At 36.6% G+C, this 20,758-nt stretch overlaps 1 protein-coding gene across 1 annotated transcript in view; it reads left to right on the forward strand.

The window, feature by feature from the left end:
* The first annotated feature begins 11,256 nt into the window (after nt 1–11,256).
* ASXL3 (ASXL transcriptional regulator 3) overlaps nt 11,257–20,758 on the forward strand; it is a 168,107-nt gene continuing 158,605 nt past the window's right edge. The window contains 1 exon segment of the mRNA XM_033135636.1: nt 11,257–11,345. Within this exon segment, the coding sequence (XP_032991527.1) occupies nt 11,292–11,345 (54 nt within the window). The 5' untranslated portion in view covers nt 11,257–11,291.

A 20,758-nucleotide genomic window follows, 5' to 3' on the forward strand; every position in this document is an offset into this window, starting at 1 on the left:
CAAAAAGTACAGTATGGAAAAGAGAGGGAAACTGAACTGCATAATGGAGAAAATTGACAAACACACCTCAGTCAGGTGATCAAGGCCAGCATCAACAATGACAAGTCATTTTCATAGTATGCACTCTTGATACAATGTGATAAAAATGGCTGTTTACCTCTGTGGTCTTCCTCACAAAAACACATAATCTCAACCCTATCGTCAGAAAAACATCATACAAATCACAACTGAAGGGCAATCCACAAAATACCTGTCCAGTGTTCCTCAAAACTGTTGGGGCCATTACACACACAAAAAGTCTGAGAAACTATTGCAGCCAAAAGGAGCTAATGAGACCCAGCAACTAAACACTATGTGGTCCTGAAACAGAAAACCGACATATGGTAAAAGCTATGGAAACATAATAAAGTATGGACTGTAGTGAATAACAGTATATCAATATTAATCCATCACTTGCAACAAATGTTCCATAATGTAAGAAATTAATTGGGAGATTGGGTATAGGGTATGAGGGAAATAACTCTCGGTATATCTTTGTAATTTTTCTATAAATCTAAAATTATTCTAAAATACAATGTTTATTTAAAAAGTAATGGCCTCAAAGGTCCTAAGGAAGTTAAGCATATGTTGGGTATGTTTTTACAAATAAACGTACATATTCACACACAAACATGAAGAAAACAGAGGCACATGCTTCTTCTAAAAATATATGTGGCTATATTATGTCCATAATTTAGTGGACTCAGTATCTTTATTTGTGGCATGTATATTTCAGCAGAATCCCACATATAATAACAAATTTAAATGTAGACTTATTTTCACTTTTAACAAAAAGGGAAAGTATTTCATGGTAGAAAAATGTACACTATTGTGCTGAGGTGTGCTTAGTTGGAATAAGTGAAAGTAAGAAATTTTGACTAGATTGCCTAAAGTTTTAGCTCTGTCACTTGCAAGTTATATGAAATTTTGCAATGAATCTCTCTGCAATCTAGCTCTTATCTGTAAACGAGGTATAATAATCATATATAACCTGTAAAATGCTCTTGCAAATAACAGGACAAATCCTTATAATAGCCCCTGTGGCATAATAAGTACTCAATAAATTTTGGCTGCTGTTACAACTGGCATAACCCCAAGAACCACCCATTTCCACATATGTATTATCCTTAATGCAGACTAATATTTGACGTAAAAATAAGTGACTAACATTTCTCTAAGCGTAGCCTTGTAGATGTGAAAGTCAGAAAATTCCATAGTGATCATTCAGGCACTAAAAAGGAGAATCCAAGTACTTCTCCTCTCTTCTCCCCCTCCACTCCTTTCTCTCTTACATTTTCCTTTTCTTTTTCTACTCCGGTCAAATGCAGGATTTGCAATAACAAGGAAAAATGGAGAAGGCATATTAGAATATACTGGTATGAGATGGTTGGACTTAATTGGGAATTATATTAATTAATAATTAATTAATTAATGAGAATTATATTAATCCAAACTGGTAGTGTATAATCGCTTAATTATTTCTAACCAATGTAGGCACACTATTTAACCAAAATAAGTTAGTAGAATTACTACTGTCATTGTTGCTTGGAAGTTCATGCATTAGTTCTTCCAGACATTGGTTAACTAATATGTACTAAGTCCTGAGCTAATCGTTGTATACAATACTGGTAATAGAGACATCATTCCTTTTCTTAGAAATATCCAGTTAATAGGGAGAATGGTGAAGGTTAAATACTAAATGGAAAAGCCACTTGAAGATATAATGGCTGAAACATTTTCAAATTTGGTGAAAACTAAACATTCAGATGTGGGAAACTCAACAAACCCACAAGCAAGGAACAAGAAGAAAACTACACCAAGCCACTGTATAATAAAATCACTCAAAACCACTAATAAATTTTAAAATATTTCAGGTAGCCAGAAGAAAAATGTCTCCTTACAGAGGAGCGAAAATGAGGACTACTGCAGATTTCTCATCAAGAATGATGTCAGTTGAGGAGATAGTGGAGGCATTTGATAGGGATTGTGTACCAGATGCATCTCCTCCCTCTTTGTGACAGAACTGACAAGCTGATTCTAACATTGAAGAATCTTAAGTAGCTGAAACAACTTCAAAAAGGGAGAACAAAACTGGAGGTCTTACATGACCTGATTTCAAAATTTATAGTAATGCTACAGTAATCAAAACATTGTGATATTGGTGTAAGGACATATATGTATAAATGCAATCTAATAGATAGCCCAGAAAAAATATCTATATAATTATGGTCAATTGATTTTCAGCAAATGTGCCAAGACACTCCAGTGGGCGAAAGGATATTCTTTTCATCAAATGGTGCTGGAATAATTGGGTATTCATATGCCCAAAATAATAAACCAATACCTTTACCTCACACCATACACAAAATTCACAGATAACGCAAAATCGATCATATACAAATATTTACAAGCTGAAACTAAAAGATTTATAGAAGAAAACGTAAGAAATATATTTGTGACATTAGGCGAGGCAAAGATGTCTTACATAAAGAAAAAAAGTTGATAAATAGGATTTAATCAAAATTGAAATTTTTGCTCTTCAAAAGACACCATTAAGTAAATAAGATAATAAGTCATAGACTAGAAGAAAATATATGTAAATCCTATATCAAATAAAGGTCTCAAATGGAGAATATATGAAGAAAACTTAAAGCTCAGTAATAAGAAGATAAGTGACACAATAAAAAAATGGGTAACACATTTGAATAAACATTTCATCAAAAAATGCAGTGCCACTTTGGAAACCAGTTTGGCAGTTTCTTACAAATGTAAACATATACTTAAAATAAGATACTTCAATTTGAAAACTTAAACATATACTTATGATAAGCTATAGTAATTCCACTTATAGGTATTTATTAAAAAATGCAAACATATGCTCACACAAAGATTTGTAAACAAATATTCATAGCAGTGTTATTTATAATACTCAAAAACAGGAAACATTCTCGATATCCTTTAACTGGTGAATGGATAAACAAAATGTATATCCTTACAGTGGAATAATACATAGAAATAAAAGGAAACAAACTACTGATACATGCAGCAAAATGGACAAATGTAAAATAGACTGTGCTAAGTGAAAGAAGCCAGACATAAAAGAGGGCATGTGTGATGCCATGCCCCTGAGGTAGGAGTGGGGTTTGACTTCACAAGGGCATGGGGGCACTTTTGGGGATGATCAAAAGGTTCTAAACTTAGATTAAGGTGATGGTTGCACAACTGCATAAATTTACAAAAATAAGAACATCAAACTATACAGTTACATTGGGTGACTTTGTAGTATGTAAATTACACCTTAATAAAACTTTAGTAAAATAGAATTCTGAGAAACAATAGAGTAAATTAATAAATAGCTTTTCATGTATTAAAGAAACTGAATTTGCTGTCAAAATCGTTTACACACATGCACACAATTATAGCTCCAGTTCCATGGGGTTACAGCAATGAATTCTACCAAACATTTAAGAATTAATACTAATCCAACAATAGTTCTTTCAGTATTTTGGCATACTAAGGTACAAGAAATATTCCAAGTGATTTTATGCATTAATTAATACAATGATACCAAGATATCTCAAAAATATTAAAAGAAAATAAAATTAAAGACCAATATTCCTCATGAGCATAAAGACAAAAACATCATTAAGAAAATAGTAGAAATATATAAAAGCATATATATAAAAGTATAATATATATAATGCTATACTTTTAAAGCAATATATATAAGTATAATTTTAAAAAACAAGTAGGATTTATTATGGAAATGTAAACTTGGTTTAACATTAGGAAATTAATTAATGTAACACACAATATAACAGAATAAGAAAAAATCTTATGATCATCTCGATAGATGCAGAAAAGATTTTGATAAAATTTAAAACTCACCCATAGCGGGGAAAGGAAGAACTGTTAGCTTTCTAAGAAGAGAACTTCCTCAGTCAGATGAACATCATCTAAAAAAAACATACAGTTAATATGATATGTATGTGAAACATGAATCTCCTTACTCCAAAATTCGGGAGCAGGATAAGTGTGTTTACTCTTATCTCTTATATCCAGAATTGTTCCAGAAGTCCTAGCCAGTGCAATTAAGCAAGAAAAAAAATGCATTGTATCAGAAAAGAAGTAAGTATAACTTATATTACTTGTAAACAACATAATGATAGACATAGAAATTCTACTTGAAATTATAATAACACCCATAAGTGAGTTTAGCAAGGTTACAATGTACAAGATCAGTATTCTACCTCAATTTTATTTCTATATATCATCAGCAAATAATCCAAAAATAAAATTAAAATACTATTTTTAAAAGCATAGAAAGTATCATAACTTGGGACTAAAAGATAGGAGAATATCCTCTTGAAGTTAGGATAGGCAAAGATTTCTTGGACAATACTCAAAAGACCTATTCATAAATTTAAAAAAAAAATCATACATTGGGACTCATTAAATACACCAGACACCATTACAGAAATGAATAGACAAGCTGCAGGCAGGGAAAAATATAAACAGTCCATTAACAGGCCAAACTCATCTGTTGTGATTGAAAGCAGTTATTCTGAGGGGTGAGGAATGACGAAATGGCACAATATTCTGGGGGTGATAAAAATGTTCTGTATCTTGTTGTAAATGATAGTTACTGAGGTGTATATAATTATCAAAAGTCATTGAACAGAACACTTGAGACCTATACATTTTATTTTGTTAACTATACCTTAAGTTAAAAAAAAAATTAAAAAGACATTTTTTAAAAATTTTACCAAAACACTCTTTGCCTGGATAGAAAAATGCAGCAAAAAGCCCACAAATAGAAAGGGAGAAGGAACTAGTTTTATAAAATGGAAATTAAATAAATGATTATGGGTTAGGCAGAAGAGTTGTGATCTAGACATTTTGGATCTACTACAGAATTAATCACCTCTTGGTCTAAAAAGGGGAGAGTCTCTAGGGAAAACAATTTTCTACTAAAAAAAAATGCACATTGATCAAAATTCTTACCAGCAACTCAATCCAGATATTGTTAAAAAGCATGATTCATTATTTTGACATCTAAATGTCATAACTATCTTTGATCCTTTTCCTTGGGGATATCTTGCCTAAATGTGATAGAGTGGTAGAAAGTCAGGGGAGTGGGTGAGCAAGAATCTCTTTTTCTGGATCTCTCTATTCTCACACAAAAGGTAAATGTGCTTAGCTCCACCCCCACCCTCACTGGGGCTATGAAAATTCTGGACAGAATTCAGACACTGCAGAGTCATTGTTCTCTTTTCTGAAACACAGTCCTGCTGCCTTTCCTCACTGCTAGGTGTGTCTCTGAGTGGAGGTGGCAATTCTTGCTCTCTCTCTCTCTCTCTCTCTCTCTCTCTCTCTCTCTTACACTCCCACTTCTTTTCTCTTGTCACATGTCACATAAACCTGTAGACAATTGGATGGCATTTCCTTGGCTACAATGGGTTCCTAAGAGATCTTCAAGTTATTCCTGCTATTTAGCTAATCAATCATGTCACTCCAGTTACTGGAAGTGTGTTGGCTAAAATGATCAGCCTTGTCCCCTACAATAAACTCAACGGGAAAGCAATAAGAATTCTTCGGTTTCAAAGGGAACCCTATCTCCCCATTACTTCAAGCTATCCTTGTAAAAGTTGCAGCATGGCCTTCTATCATCCTTTGAGCTTTTGGTACTCTGCATGGAATGGAAAGGATGTTTCACTGCTACATTAATACCTACAAGGTATACCTTATACACCTTACTGTATAACAAAATAGCAGCCAGGTGAAAAATTACTAGAATGAATTATTTTTAGTGATTCCTCTGAATTTTTTTGGAGGAGGGGTCTCAATCACAAAAGTTACCCTTTTGGTAAAAATGGAAACTGAGACAAGCTGAATATCATCAGTAACATGGCCAAGAGTCTTTTGAATTACAGAGTCTGAGACAGTAGATGTAATCAGAATTCTAGTCTTCTCCTTTGTGAACCAAGAACATTCTTTCCACACAAAGATGAATTTAGCAGCATGTAATTTTCCTTCTTATTCAGTAAATGCGGGATTGAATTAGAGTTTACCTACAGTAATCTAATTCGTACTTTTGAAAATAAGCAAAAAGCTGTTAGACTGCAATGTTGATATTCTGATCACATTACACATGCATAAGAAGATAGTATCAAGCAAAGCTTTATTTACATTTCCTAAGTGTTTTTTTCATTTTGTATAAACTAATGAGTGGTGCTGTTAGGGAATATGTGTATCCCTCTTTGTGTAATGGATTAAGTGTGAGTCCTGTTAAACACTAGGTCATAAATCACACTTGTGTCCTCTATGCCTAATTAAGGGTTTAAAGGGGGGAAAGGTAAATTCTTGAATGAAGGGCTCTACTCAGAAGGAGAGTTTGTTATTTCACAAAGGAAGTAGATGTATAAAGCAGAAAAAGGAGCAATTTGAGAAAGTGAAAAAGGGAACTATTTTAGCCACTTTATTCTATTTCTCCTCCGATTTAAGAATGCTTTACTTGCTAAGGGTCTGGCTATAACACGGAAATTTTTATTTTTCAATGAATGCATTTATTTTCCAATGAGTACAGAAATGTAATAGCAGTACAAATTGACCAGAGAATTAAAAGATGAGTCTTAAAATAGTTCTAATCAACTAAAAAAAAGAAAACTATATGCATTGACAGTGCAAATAAAATCAGCTACAAAAATGTTTTGAAGAAAACTTACAAGGTTTTTTTTTTTCCTTTTTAGCTACATACATCTCTATAATTACAGTCCATTGAAATCTTAAAATATTAAACTGTTGTAGAATTCAAGTTAAAAAAAAAACAAAGTTATAGTTAATCCACTCATTTCCTAGTGGAAGAGTTTAGATACAATTAGTCTAAGATAATATTATTAAAGCACTTCTGTATGTTCCTGGAGCGCAGCTAATGTTTATATTCATAGTATAAACTTACTTTAAATGAATATATTGAGAGGCTTGAAAAGTGCATTACATAAGATATATAGGATTAGAATAAGAGCGATAAGGTCAAAATTTATTAGCCCTTAGGAGCTTCACGCAGTAATATCTAACTATACATAATTAATGCTGATATTTGGCTTTATTTCACTTCACTTTGTATTACTCTTGGGCTGCTCAGTGAAATATAAGAGGGGGTGGGCGAAAACCCAAAACATTTTGCTATTAGGAGGAAAAAAAGGAAATATATCTTGATTGGCTGGATTTTTATTGTACTTACCGGTATAATAAAAAGGATCACATTACTATATTTCCAATCATTTATTTTTAATTCAGTAAATATTTATTGTGGCCTAAATTATGACAAGTTATTTGCTTAGTGCTGGAAATTCTGTGAATTGGGCAGTGGACAAAGGAGACAAGGTGGTCATGAAATTTCCTAACTGATCATTAACGAAAGATGTTTGGGAAAAATAAGATTATTAAATGTTCTTATTTGCAGAATTCAGAGGTTCTGTTTATGTATAAATATATTTCAGAAATAAAACTCATGTTGCATGGTCATCAAGACCACCTACGACCTCTCCCATCTCCCCCGTTATCCTTGCCTTCATTCTTTCCCCTCAACTTTTATTACCCCCTCCCCACCCCACCTTCAGCTCTGTGTTCTGCTTGCTGGTGGGCATGTATGGGGGAGGGGTGGAAGAGATTTCCATTCATTCCAGACTTCCACATGAAGTGGGCCTGTGGGATGGTAATAAAAGCAATCCCAGTCCCTTATTCCTGCCTGAAACACCTAAACTTTTCCATATTTGGTCAACACTCTGATTATATTTCCTGACAGACCAGTCATGACACAATAACTTCTGTCCCCAAATTCTCAAGTCTGTCTTCTCTTAGTATTGGATGGAGTCACCTATGAACATTAACCCTTTTTCAGTACACCATCACCTGTATTTTGTCTTACATAAATTGGCATTTATTACTGTTTGGGTTTGCTCTGTATTGAGTGTTTATTAATTGTTAAACATCTTGTATTCTAAAACAAAAGACTATTTCAGGAGATGAAAAGATCTTCCGGAATTGAAGAAAGGAGACCTGCACAACAGGAGTTTGAATTGTTGAATTCCAAACCTAAAAGCAGGCATAGAAGAAAACAAGCAGGGGAGTTCAGAGAAGGCGCTGTTACATGCCAGTTGAACTCTGGAGCTATCCCCATTGCTGCATAGTAATTGGGATGGGAATCTCGAAAAAGGATGTGTAGGACAGTTCTAACTGGAACCTATGCTCTTTGAGTTAGTTATTCCTCTTTCCTCATTTAAAGTAAGGGTTCTTGAAATACATGTGATCATATATGAAATTTAAATGAATGCTAGCAGCGTGGTAGGTGTCATCTAGCCATTTGAATATTTTCCTAGTTCTAAATTGTCCTGACTTTTACTGCACTTATATTGGTAAAGTCTCTCTCCATTCCTACAAATTTGAATGTTCAAATCCTACCCATCTTTCCAATCCCATTTCAAAGGATATCGTTTTCTTAAAGCCTTCTTTAATCTTCCCAGCAGAGAGTTGTTTCTCTTATTAATTTTCATATAATTTGAATTGTACATTTCTTGTGACATTCATCATTTTCTGCCTCTTTTAAAGAAGATATTCATGTAATTTGCCAAACTGTACAAGGCCTCTAATTGATTTATATATTCCCTCCTCCTACCACAGACATTTATGGAGAAATTGAGGGAGTCATAAGGGAAAGTATGGCTGAATATACATAGAAACATGTAGAAGAAACAAATATAACAGCAGCAACCCCTTCTATGGAATGGTGGTCCACCACTATTCTGATGCTCTATGAAATATATATTATTTTGGCACAGAATATTTACCAAATCTTTAACTAGACTTACCTGCTAGGGAATATTTATACTCAAATACCCCAAAATAGAGTTAGAATCTAAGAATCAGTTTATAGTATTGATTATTTATAGTTGGCTTATTTTCAAAGAATGGGTGCATAAAAAACTACCTTTTGTTTCAGTTTTTTTTTTTTTAAAGAACAATCAATCTATAACTGCTTAAGTGGGATGGTGTATTTCTCTTCATTAATATCCAGCATTGGTTATTAAAGAATAATAAGTTACTGTAAAGCAACTGAATATGTATGTTTTCCTTTAGCTGGCTCCGAGACTTATTAACCACTATTTCACAGAAAATAACAAATTATATGTTATGATCTGATTGCTTAAAATAGGTATTTCTGAGTGGAAGAGAAAACATTAGAATGAGAATACTTTGAAAATATATCCATTACTCTAGCCATAAAGAGGATTCTTGAAAATAAAAGCAGATGTGAATGTGATTCAAATTTAATATATTTGAAATGTAAAGTAAAAATATAATACACCTGGATAGAGTTATGCAAATTGTATGGATAAATTTTTCCCCTAGGGATAACTTCAGTGTGTTCTCTAAATACATTTAAAAAAGAAGAAAGAAAGAAAAGTGAAGATAACTTTTGGTATTCCTTAAATTGATGCATAGCTTTTTCTTGTTCTAGTGAATTAATAAAGCACATATTTTTAAAGAATTAACATAATCAGCTCTTTATGATTATGAACTGCATCTGCTTAAATTTTGGTAATCAACCATTTTTATTACTTCAATCATTCGATAGTGTTCTCAAAGGAATCACCTTACTATAATTTTCATTCTTAGACATGTGTCTTTTCCTTAGATATAGATGTTCATTTCTAGTTAGTATTTTAAGCATTGCCATTTAGAATAATAGAAACAACATGGGATTAGGGTCAAAAGATTTGAGTTTGGTTCTTAAAACTGATTTAGCAAGAGACCTTGGATACAGTGTAATGTTTTAAGCTTCATTTCTCATTTGTGCAGCAGAGTGAAAAATGTTTAACTGCAATGTTCTGAGAATCAAATGAGATGATGTATATGAAAAAACAGAAAGTACTATTTACATACCATTATTATATTCAGGAAATAATCTTACATAAATAATCAAGTATGAGTGTCCTTTTTGTTTTTTAGCTACTCAAGATAAATACACACATAATTACTGTGTGGGTCATAAAGCCATTTCTTTCTTTGCTTAACAATAACTTTATTGACCTAAACAATTCACCAGCGATCTAAGAAGCTGGAAAGGTTACAATAAACTTTCAAGTCTTCAAACATATTTTTGTAGTTCGCTAACAAGGTTAACAATCCAACTCCTCATGCGTCCCAAACCTGGCAATTATAAATAATTTAAAAGATATTCAAGCGTTAGGTGTGCAGTTGTTTACACATGCATCTTATTTACTCTCCAGAATGATGACTGGACGCAATGTAAAAACAACTGGTTCTAAGGCACTACATGGCATTGATCCATCGCCACAGCTCTTGGGTCTTGCATTGTTTAAGCTGTTGTAGGTGGCTCAACGTTATGTCAAGTTACACGTTTCTTATTAGTTCCGTATTAGAAGAGGCTGGTTTTGCACCCTGTCATCAAGGCTCTGGGAATCCACCCAGCCAAGCAGAAAAGGGTTAAAGGAGTCCAGCACAGTGGAGTAGTAGGGAATGTGTGTGTGAGAGAGTGTGTGAGTGAGAGCGCACAGGACAGAGGCATCGAGTTGCGGAGCGGACTCGTTCATAAGTTCCAAAGGCCACGGTGTCCACGGTTTTCGGCCGTAGCGGGGCTGGGGGCACCCGGCCTGCACCGAGCGAGCAGCGCCCCGTGGATTTGGGGGGCTGGCTTGGAGGGAGAGGGGTCTCGCGAGGGTTTCAGGGCGTGGCTGGAGTGGGGGGCGCGCGGCGAGTGTGCACGGGTGTGCGCGCGCGAGAGGGCGAGTGTGAGCGCGGCGAGTGTGAGCGCGGCGAGTGTGCGGCCGCGTCGCCATTCCCCGTGACGTCAGAGTGTATTGTTGCAAGCGGGGCAGAGCGGAGCATCCCCGGAGCTGTCACCGCGGCGGCCGCGGCGGCGGCGCAGCGCGAGCCCCGCACGAGCGAGCCCGGCCGGCGCCGCCCCCGCCCGTCCACGGCCCCGCCGCCGCTGCCGCCCCCGCCCCCCGCCCGGCCGCCGCGCGCCACCGCCGCCGCCCGCGCGCCCCCACCCACCCCACCCCACCCCCTCGCTACATCCCTCCCACCCGCCGCCGCCGCCCGCGCGCCTCCCCCCCGCGGAGCGAGTGCGGGTCACCGGGTCACTGGGTCATTGTCTCTGCGCCCGAACCCCGAGCACCCCGTGGAATCCCCCACGTCATCATCAGAACCATCAATGAGATGCAAACATGAAAGACAAGAGGAAGAAGAAGGACCGCACCTGGGCCGAGGCTGCCCGCCTGGTACGTACCGCCCCCCGCCCGCGCGTCCCGCCGGCCCCGCGGCTCGCCCCGCGCCGGCCCGCGGCAGCGGAGACGGCCACTTCCAGCCGGAGCCGCCGCCTGTCCGCCGAGCTCCTGCTCTTTGTTATTCTGCGGGAGTGGGCTTGCCCAAGGGCCCCCGTGTGTGTGCGTGCGCGCGCGGAGGGGCGCAGCGATTATCTCGGGGAGCCCCGCGCCCGCCGCGCCCGGGACCGCCCGGGACACTTCTCCCGGTACTTCGCTGTCGGGGCTCGGCGGTGCCTTCTCCACGGGTGAATTTCCGAGCGCTCGGCCCCGCTCCACTTTCCTCTCTACCGTTCCGGAGACCTTTGTGTGGCAATTACCACTCCCTCCCGGCCCCTCCACCCCCCGGAATTTCATCAATAACTCTGTGCACGGTCTGTGTGTATGTTCGGCGTTTGTGAGTTCATACATTTTACACGTGCATGCACGGTGTGTGTCCGACACGGACTTGTGGGGCGTGTGCATGTGGGCTAGGTCGTTGCGTGTCTGTGTGCCGTGTCGTGAGTATTATGTATGCACACCGATACGTGCATGTTTTGTGTGGATCAAGTTCGTTTGTGTTTGTAGGTATTGTGCTCTGCTCCATGTTTGTGTGTACATTCTGTGCACGTGTGTGCAATTTGTGAGTGTGTGACTGGGTGTGTGTGTGTTTGGTGAAGTTGGGTCGGTGTCATTTGTAGTGGAAGGTTATTAAGAGTGTACAGCTAGGTGTGTTTTACTGCTGGCTTCCTGGGCAGTGTTACTTGGCTGCTTTTCCTTTTCTTTAACCTTTCGGAGCTTACATTTTAATCATCGAAAGAATGTCTCTATAGAAATGCTGGTTCGCAGAGGGGCGTCGGCGTCTTTGGTTTGATGCATGTGTATGTGTGGATTTTTCTTTTTCTTCTTTTAAAGGGCAGCTGTAAATGGATTTTTTTAAAAGTATATTTCTGTACAGTGTGTCTCACGGGAATGCAAGGCATTACATTTGGAGCTCAGCCTTTCAGGGTTTCGACTGCATATATTAAATATTTATTCACCAACTTACTATCTGTTATAAATTGGCCAAAAGAAAACCGACTGCGTGCAGGGTGAGGGGACCCCAGGACGTGTTTTTGGCTTGACTTTGTAAAGATGGTTTTACTGTAACTGTGGTCTTTTTTTCTTTTTTTTTAAATATGGTTTTGGATAACTACACCATGCTCAAAGAGAACATTTGTCAAAAGTAATTATCTGAGTTTCGCTGAAGGCCCTTGCTGGTATGTCTCTGGATTCTGGCAAAGGGTTTTAGGTAATTGGCCCTATTGCCCTGCGAAGAAGTAACAAAAGTCCTTTTTAATTGCAGTGTGTAGTTTTTGATTGAGGAAGTGGCTAGATCCCTTCACTTCATCTCTTAATTTGTTGTAGTGTAGGATACGATTTTTCCTCTTATCTGTGATTGTATTAATCACTAAATCACTTACTCTCTGTGGATGCATGGGTAGGTGATAGTCATTCTCTAATGAACTGTGTCTGGGAGAAGAAACTTATTTGTCAGGAGTATGTGTTAAGTAAGCAGTAAGTGTTAAGTAGATGCCAGATGGATATTATCACTGCATTTTTGTTAGAACATACTACATTACTTATTGTTTGCCCAGTCATTAATTCAGAATTGTATGGGGGTGTGGAAGGCTTCTGAAAATGCATTATTCAGGTTCCTTCAAGTGGCAATCAAGTATTATTATAGAGCTTCAGTGTATGTATTTTAAACAAGTGAACAGTGTCTATTTATAAATATTTTAAAATAATGACTCATGAATTAGCCATATCTTCCTGCAAAGAATTACTTAATGAATAACATTATTCTGATAGAATTTAAAGCTAACCATTTATATTCAATCAGGATACTTTAGTATTCTTGAAAATACTGTGCTTTATTTGATCTAATCATAATATATCTGTATTGACAAATCTTGAAATAGACTTCTGAGTCACAGATTTTTGTTAAAAGTTGCATTTTCCTCTTGCAAAGTTCATTGATGGGAAAAGACACACTAGGAGTCAGCAACACAAAAGAATTAATGATAGACCAGATGTCTCTATTTTAACCAGACATATTGAACTAGTAGTTATGGTAATTTTTCAATTTGGTTCAAGTTATCCACCCCCCCGTAGTTGTACAAATGTGTATGATTTCAAAATGTGACAGTTGAAATAAAATAATAAAATAGCTAGTGATTGTATTGGAAATATCTTTTTCAGAAATTTGTGATTTGTAAAAGTGACTTATGATCATTCTTAACTTATTTTGTGAGTAAGAGAGAAGTGGATCCATTTGGGTAATAGTGACATTTTTTCATTATGATTATGATTTTCTTTATGATTACATGAGTGCATTTAGACTTAAAATCTCTTCCAAACTTGCATGAAAAACGTTTTACTCATACAATTGATAATAATTTATACTCAGTGAAAAAGAAATGATTTTTTTCTTAGCACTTCTGTGATATAAATACTATCATTACATATTTTATATTGCCCCTTGCTGTGCTTGTTGTAGTTAAGGACTTTTAGCCTTTTCTTCATCAAATGTTAAACCAGGTATCTGATTTTAAAAATAAAGACTAAGGATTGATGGACAATATACAACTCAGTATGTGGTTCCTGCAATATATGAACTAGAGAAAGAATATCCAAATTAACATGAAGAATAGCCTTCCAGTTAATACAGTGTACATTATATAACATTACACACACACACACACACACACACCCCTCCATCTCCTACGGGAGGGAAGAAAGAAGGGGGGGGGGAGAGAGAGAGAGAGAGAGAGAGAGAGAGAGAGAGAGAGAGAGAGAGAGAGAGAGAGAGAATGAATCTTGAAGGAGAGGATATCAGGGAAGAGGAAATGCAAAATAGATTTTTTTGAACTGTGACCAAAAGCTTATGTTTAAATGTAGCTTTGCATTCATTTTAAAGAAAAATATATGTGGAAGAAGAGCAATTCTTTCCAGAGTAAGAACTTCCAGTCGACAACAGAATTTTTGTTTTTCTTTGTGAGAAAAGTATGTGGTGTCCAAATCTGTAAACTCTGTGTGGCAACTCCAGGGATTTTGTTTTAGATAGAGATACAGCTATCAAGCTCTACAGTTTTTTCATAGAAGTATGTAATGTTTGTATGTAGTGGGCTTGCTTAGTTTAGGAGAGAAAGGAATGGTGGTCTAATTTCCCTGTGTTTTTAAGAATGCAGTGATTATTAACAGGCTGCCATTTTAAAACAGTAATACCACCTCTTTTTTTTTCCTTTTTTTTTTTTTGTTCCTGCCCTGCATCAGTTGTAGAAATGTCAGCCTTCAGCCTCCTCCCCTCCCCCTCGGCCTTCTGCAGTTGTGGTTGTTACTTTGCGCATTGCCATTTAATATGGAGTCTGCTCCCAAACCAGATGCATTTTCATCTGTTTTATCTGCTCTTCTAAGGTTGTAGAGTCTCTGAGGATCCCATAATCACATGGAAGTATCTTCTGTCTTAATATTTGTAGACCACAATGAGAATAAAAATCAAAACCATAACTCATGTTGAGCTGGGGCTTTGACTTTAATCTTTTTTGACTTTTATCTCAAGTCTTCACTCTGTTACTATAAATACAGTTTAAACCATTGTGAAAGGATCTTCATGCTTCTTTGTAAAAAATGGGGATTTGACAGGACTTTGTTTTACTGCTCTAAGGGGTTTCTTTGTTACTGGCTTAACACAGAACATACTGTTATTTATATATTTGTTCTAGGTTAATTCTTTTTTTTTGACATGCAAAAATGTTGTTGCTTTGAGAAGTGCTTTTTGATAGTTGCATCGCTTTGTTCTATAGGTAATGCTGCTGTTAAGATAATGGTTCAATGTATTAATTTGTTCCCTGAGTTTCCTTCTATTTGTTTCATTCCTTACAATCTTCGTTTAGTCTCACTGGCACCTGAAAATAAATTGTAGCAATCTTCAATAGCTTTGTGCATGATAACATGGCTGATTTATTTGCTCATAGTTTAGATACATTTACTCAGATATGAATATCAGTGTTTTTGTTTTTGTTTTTTTTCTTGGTAGTTCAAGGTGACCTTTGGGGGGGGAATTTAAATAGCAATTTTGCCTCATTGTTGGGAGAAAACAGGCAGATATCTCTTTATGCTATAGCAAGATTACTGAAGATTTTAAAGAAATTTAAATCTTGTATATCATATTGTATTAAGTGGGGGGTTTATTAATTAAAGGAAATCTGTATGAATCTTCCGCACAGTGAAGATTCTCTTGTGTAATGCATTATATTCTAAATAAACTGGTAGGGTTTCTAGAAAATAAAGCTGAAAGATATTGATAGCTGTTAAATAGAAAACTGTTCATAATTGTTAACTTACTGGTTGCTTGGACTTTTGTCTGTGTTTTAGAAATAGGCATCATTTTTTCAGGAATGATGAACATGGGGATGGAGGAGAGAGCATTGGCGCGACTGTTGACATAGCTCACTATGCTAGCGGTCCTCAGATTTTGGGTTAGGACCAGGCCCTAAACAGTTGAGAACACTTTAACTTGTGATTTGGGGTAAGCCCCAAAGGCGCACATAAGCGTAATTGTGACACTGCTTATTGGTTTACGAGCCTGTCTAATGTATTTGGTAATTGGAGTTTTATTTTCAGTCGCTTACATTTCACTTGGTTTGATTCAGCTGTTTTCTGTACTCTACACATAGTATCATCCCTTTCTGTCCATATCTCATCATCACTTCTTTCAGACATGGAACCTAAATTTCCATTTTGCAATGTGAAGAATGGAAGAGGGTGGCAATCTCTATGCCCATCTAGGAAAAAAAAAATGAGTTTCACATTGAAAAAAAAATGTGTTTGAATTAATGAGAAATGTGAACTTAGGCCTACTGTTTAGGTTGTTATTTTTTTATTTCCTGCTGACATGAAAGCAAATTTTAAGAATTGATTCTTTCTTAAGTTCTTCTCTTCTTTGACAAATTCTTTGGTAGCAGATAATTCGTTGGACATCAGAAATAACCTATCTTCTTGGCTTATGATAGCTTTTAAACTTGTAGAATTATACCTGTGTAGAGGAGGAACAAACTTTCCCCTACACTTAAAGTTCTTCTGGCTGGTCTAATAATCAAACAGACATGAGACAGATTAGCAAGAGAAAATAACCAAATTTCATACATACATATGTATGGGAACCCCACATACACAAGAGAGTCAGAGACCCCACATGCTCGAGAGGTTCAGAGATAGAAAGGGAACATGGGTGTATAAGACATCCTGAGCTAAGGATGAGGTGAAGTGCTGTGGGGGTGTCAAAGGGTCATTACAGGGTGATACGAGCAGATGCTTAGTAAATAAAAGTTTGTCCTCCCCTATAGATAGGTCCAAAGAAGTTATCCTGATAATCCCTTACGGGCAATGCCCCAGTTCAAGTTTTCTCTAGGTCGTTAAAGAGAGGGGCAGAAGTTCCTCTTGAGCCTGAAGCTAAAATTGCCCTTTGCCCAAAACAACCTGAATACCACAGGGGAATCTCTTGGGGTGACTCATTCTGAACCCCCACATCTGTAAAGGAATTTCACCATAGAAAAGTTAACTTATAAAGTAATTAAATTTAATAATGTAATAGTTTCAACACTTCACTGAAATACACTGGAAAGATGAAGTATGGTCCTTAAACATTTTAAGGGCTCTTACGTATATGGTTCAAATGCTGGGGAGAGTACAAAGCTATATCCTCCAGGAGTATAGAGTTCGGCAGAGGAGACAAGAAAAACTGGAGGGTGACTGAGCAGACACCATCTGTGGGTGTCACATTCATGATCAGGCAGATGCTAGTTTGCATACCTACAGAAGGAAGAAACTTTGCAGTATACGGTGATTGTAGAAGGCTTAATGGATGACGTGAAACTTGGTAGCCCTTGAAATATGAGTAAGATTAAACAGGTGATGAGAGACGAACAATCTGAGCAAACTACATGGTAAAGGTCCACAAAGAGGATGGGTTCAGGGGGCAATAAGCAGACAGGTCTAGAAATATCAGAAGACTTGAGGGGGTAGGTGCTGCAATAAAGTTGAAAATAGTTTTTGGGGGGAGGGATTTGAAAGTAATTTTAAGCAGTTGGACTTTGTAAATTGTAGCATGGGGCGGGTGGGTTAGGTGGTAGCAGAAAGAGAATTAAAAAAAAACAAAACACAAAACAAAATGACTATCCCTTATTAGAGAGAGTATACCCATGGTCTGAGGTATCTCTGAACGCTTCCATTACTTGGAAACAAAGAGTCTGAAACAAAATTGATATTAGAAATATTTTATTTTAAATAACACAACTTTATTCTATTCTGTATCCTTTGCCAAATGAGGCAAAGTAAATATTAGTAACTGACATATATTACATTTGTACAAAACAACACAGAGCACTGTGTTTCCTAGAATACACTCTTGAGACCTGTACATAGGCAGGCAGGTAGGTAGGCAGGTAGAGTTATCTCAGTATCTTGGTCTCTGAGTATGGTCCCATGATGTGCTCAGTATCGTCACCCTGTGTATAAGGAGCAGGACTAGCACAGGATTTTTTATTATTATTCTGTTCTGTCTTTTCTGATTTTTTAAAAATAATACAGACATTTTAACAGATGTGAATTTAACTGATTTGTTGCATGGTGGAGCCAAGCCGTCATTAGACTCACCCTGCTTTTCAGATTGCCTGATTTTCATTTTTTTCTCTCTCTTTTTTAATCATCAAAAGTCTGCATGAAGTTGTTGTTAATTTATAGTTTTAAATTTCTCCCCCAGAGGTTGTCAGTAGCAGATCTTGGCCCCTTCCTGATAGGGCTGGGAGGAGGGGGGTCTGTATAGAACCACTTTCAGCTATTTGCCAGCACTGAGTGCCTTGATTGTTCTGCTTTTGTCCCTGCACAGTTGGTAGCTGGGGAAATCTAGCCCTGACTGAAACTTTCCCTGAAGAGCCCTTGGGGAACAAATAGAAACATTATATGATTAGCCACATTGTTTTCATTATTAAACAAATCTACATAAAAGGGTAGCAATTAACAGCTTTATCAGCCTGAACTTAGACACCTACCTCTCCTCTTCCCTCAGTATTCCTACTTGAAGTGGTAACAATTAACTGTTGCTGGTTTTAATGTCAGCAACTGACTACACTAAATTGGGAGTAGGCACTTCTCCAGGTTGATTGACATATAGCCCTCTGACACATTCTTAGGTAGTTTTAAGGCAAATTCATGCCCTGGGGTTAGAGCCAAAGGGCTTGTCAGAACATTGACTTTAATAGCTGAAATATATAAGTTAGATGATATCCAAGACCTTAGCTTTGGTGGAACTTTTAGAACCTGAGGAATTCTCCCAGGCAGTGCAATTCATACTTAGTGGACAACCTCAGACATTTTCAGATTTTTTCCTAAGTATATAGATGTATAATTTACTATATTATATAGTTAGTTATCTTGGTTTATTTTGCCTATTTTTAGCATAAAGTAGTATGTGAAAAACTAGATAATGATTTTTTAAAATAATAATGCAATTGGTATTTTTTTGTGGCAATAGTTCAATTTTTCTTTACTTATGCAGTAGTTGATTTCTGAGTATATTAGCTGCAGTTTAAAAGGAAGAATGGAATAGGATGGACCCTCGTCAGAGTCCATTGTTCAGAAGACAGAGGGCATTTCCAGGATTTCATTAACCATAATTTTAATAAATTAAACCTATTTTAATAATTTCAAGGAATTGGAAATTGAGATCAGATTTCTGGGTTTGTTTTCCAGCTCAGTCATAGAGAAGACATGATATAGTGAGGCTGTTTTTTATTCTTCTTAGTTTCTTTTAATGTGAAATAAATGACTGCATATATAATTTATACATGTATCAAAGATCTTGTTGATGTGGTTGCTGAACTAAGTTGCTATCTGGATCATCAGGACTCTGTGTGACCCTTCAACCTCTCCTCCTCTCTGCCATGCACATACACAGATAATCTCTTATTTTAAAAAGTATTTATAAGAAAACACCTTTCCTTTAAAATATGCATTATAATTCTTCAGAATCTTGCAATTAGAAATTATCTTCCCTGAATTATTTCTGTTTAGTTTAATTTCTTGTCTCTTTGAAATCAATCCCAGAAATCAGTTAAAATACTTTGAATCAAACTTTTTTTGATATTCTTGTTCTTTTGTCATCATTCTTCTTACCCATTCCTGCTTGCTTGAGGGTTCCTTCTCCTCTTGGTATCCCTATTGGTGTTGATATATCTAAGAATTCTGCCTGCCCCCATCCTTTTTGTTTTAGTGACCCTCCTTTAGTAGTTTTAACCACCCAGTGGTAATTCTCCCATGATGAGGACTCCAGCCTTCATTTTTTCCCCTAAATTTCAGACGTACATTAGCATTCCTATTGTTTTTTTCTACGCACTATGGATATTTCAAATGAAACTTATCCAGTTCAGCTAAACATCTATTGGATACCTCCCACAAATGTGTTTTGCATTTGACACAGCAAGAGGAATGCGACAGCATTCCTGTTTGGGAGAGACTTATCTCTGTATACCTAAACACATGTTATCTGTGGAGAGTGGTAAATTATGTCTTCTAAATATAGCTCACATTTAGCTTCTTTTGTTTTCATTCACTATATTTTACATAGTTCTGACCTTCCAACTAATTTTCTTTCTCATCTCTTTTCCATGTCTTGCTTACGAAAGCTGTAATTATCTTTCTAGAACAGATCTGATCTTACTGAATCATTCTTCTGCGTAAAAACTTTTGTGATTACCTTTGAGTTTAAGTTCAACAGGTCACAGGAAGCTCTTTTCAGTATTGGCAACATTTTTTTTTTTAAGGCATATGTGATTGTTTTCCCTAGCAATATGCAGAATTTGGCATACATCACACCAGCCTTCCCACCTTGTAGCAGTTTCTATAGCCTTAGATTAATTTTATATTTTTTAAAAAACACAAAAAGTAGTTGTTTTTAACAGTAGATAATTAAATTTATTAACATATTTTATCAACTTCTGTGTTCAACTTTGTTTCTTGTATCATAATCCCCCTTTTTAAATTGCCTCCTTTAATAGTGTTTGTTTGTTTGTTTGTTTTTTTTTTTAATGAGGGCCTCTGGCTGGGTTCATAAAGTCTTTGTATATCTAAAATGTTTTTGTTTTACCCACGCCTTTAAAAATCTATTTTATTAAACCTTTTTAAAGTTAATTATAGACTCATATGAAGTTATAAGAATTAAAAAAGAAAAGAGTGAGCAAATGACTACATCTTCTCCCTGTTATCCACACGCTTTCCTTAAATTATTCCTATCCTCATAAATTTAATATAGTAAAGATTGGGTGTATGAGAGTGGTGAACAGCAGCCTTTAGGA

Source organism: Rhinolophus ferrumequinum, chromosome 19 (genome assembly GCF_004115265.2).
Source record: "Rhinolophus ferrumequinum isolate MPI-CBG mRhiFer1 chromosome 19, mRhiFer1_v1.p, whole genome shotgun sequence".
Taxonomy (NCBI): domain Eukaryota; kingdom Metazoa; phylum Chordata; class Mammalia; order Chiroptera; family Rhinolophidae; genus Rhinolophus; species Rhinolophus ferrumequinum.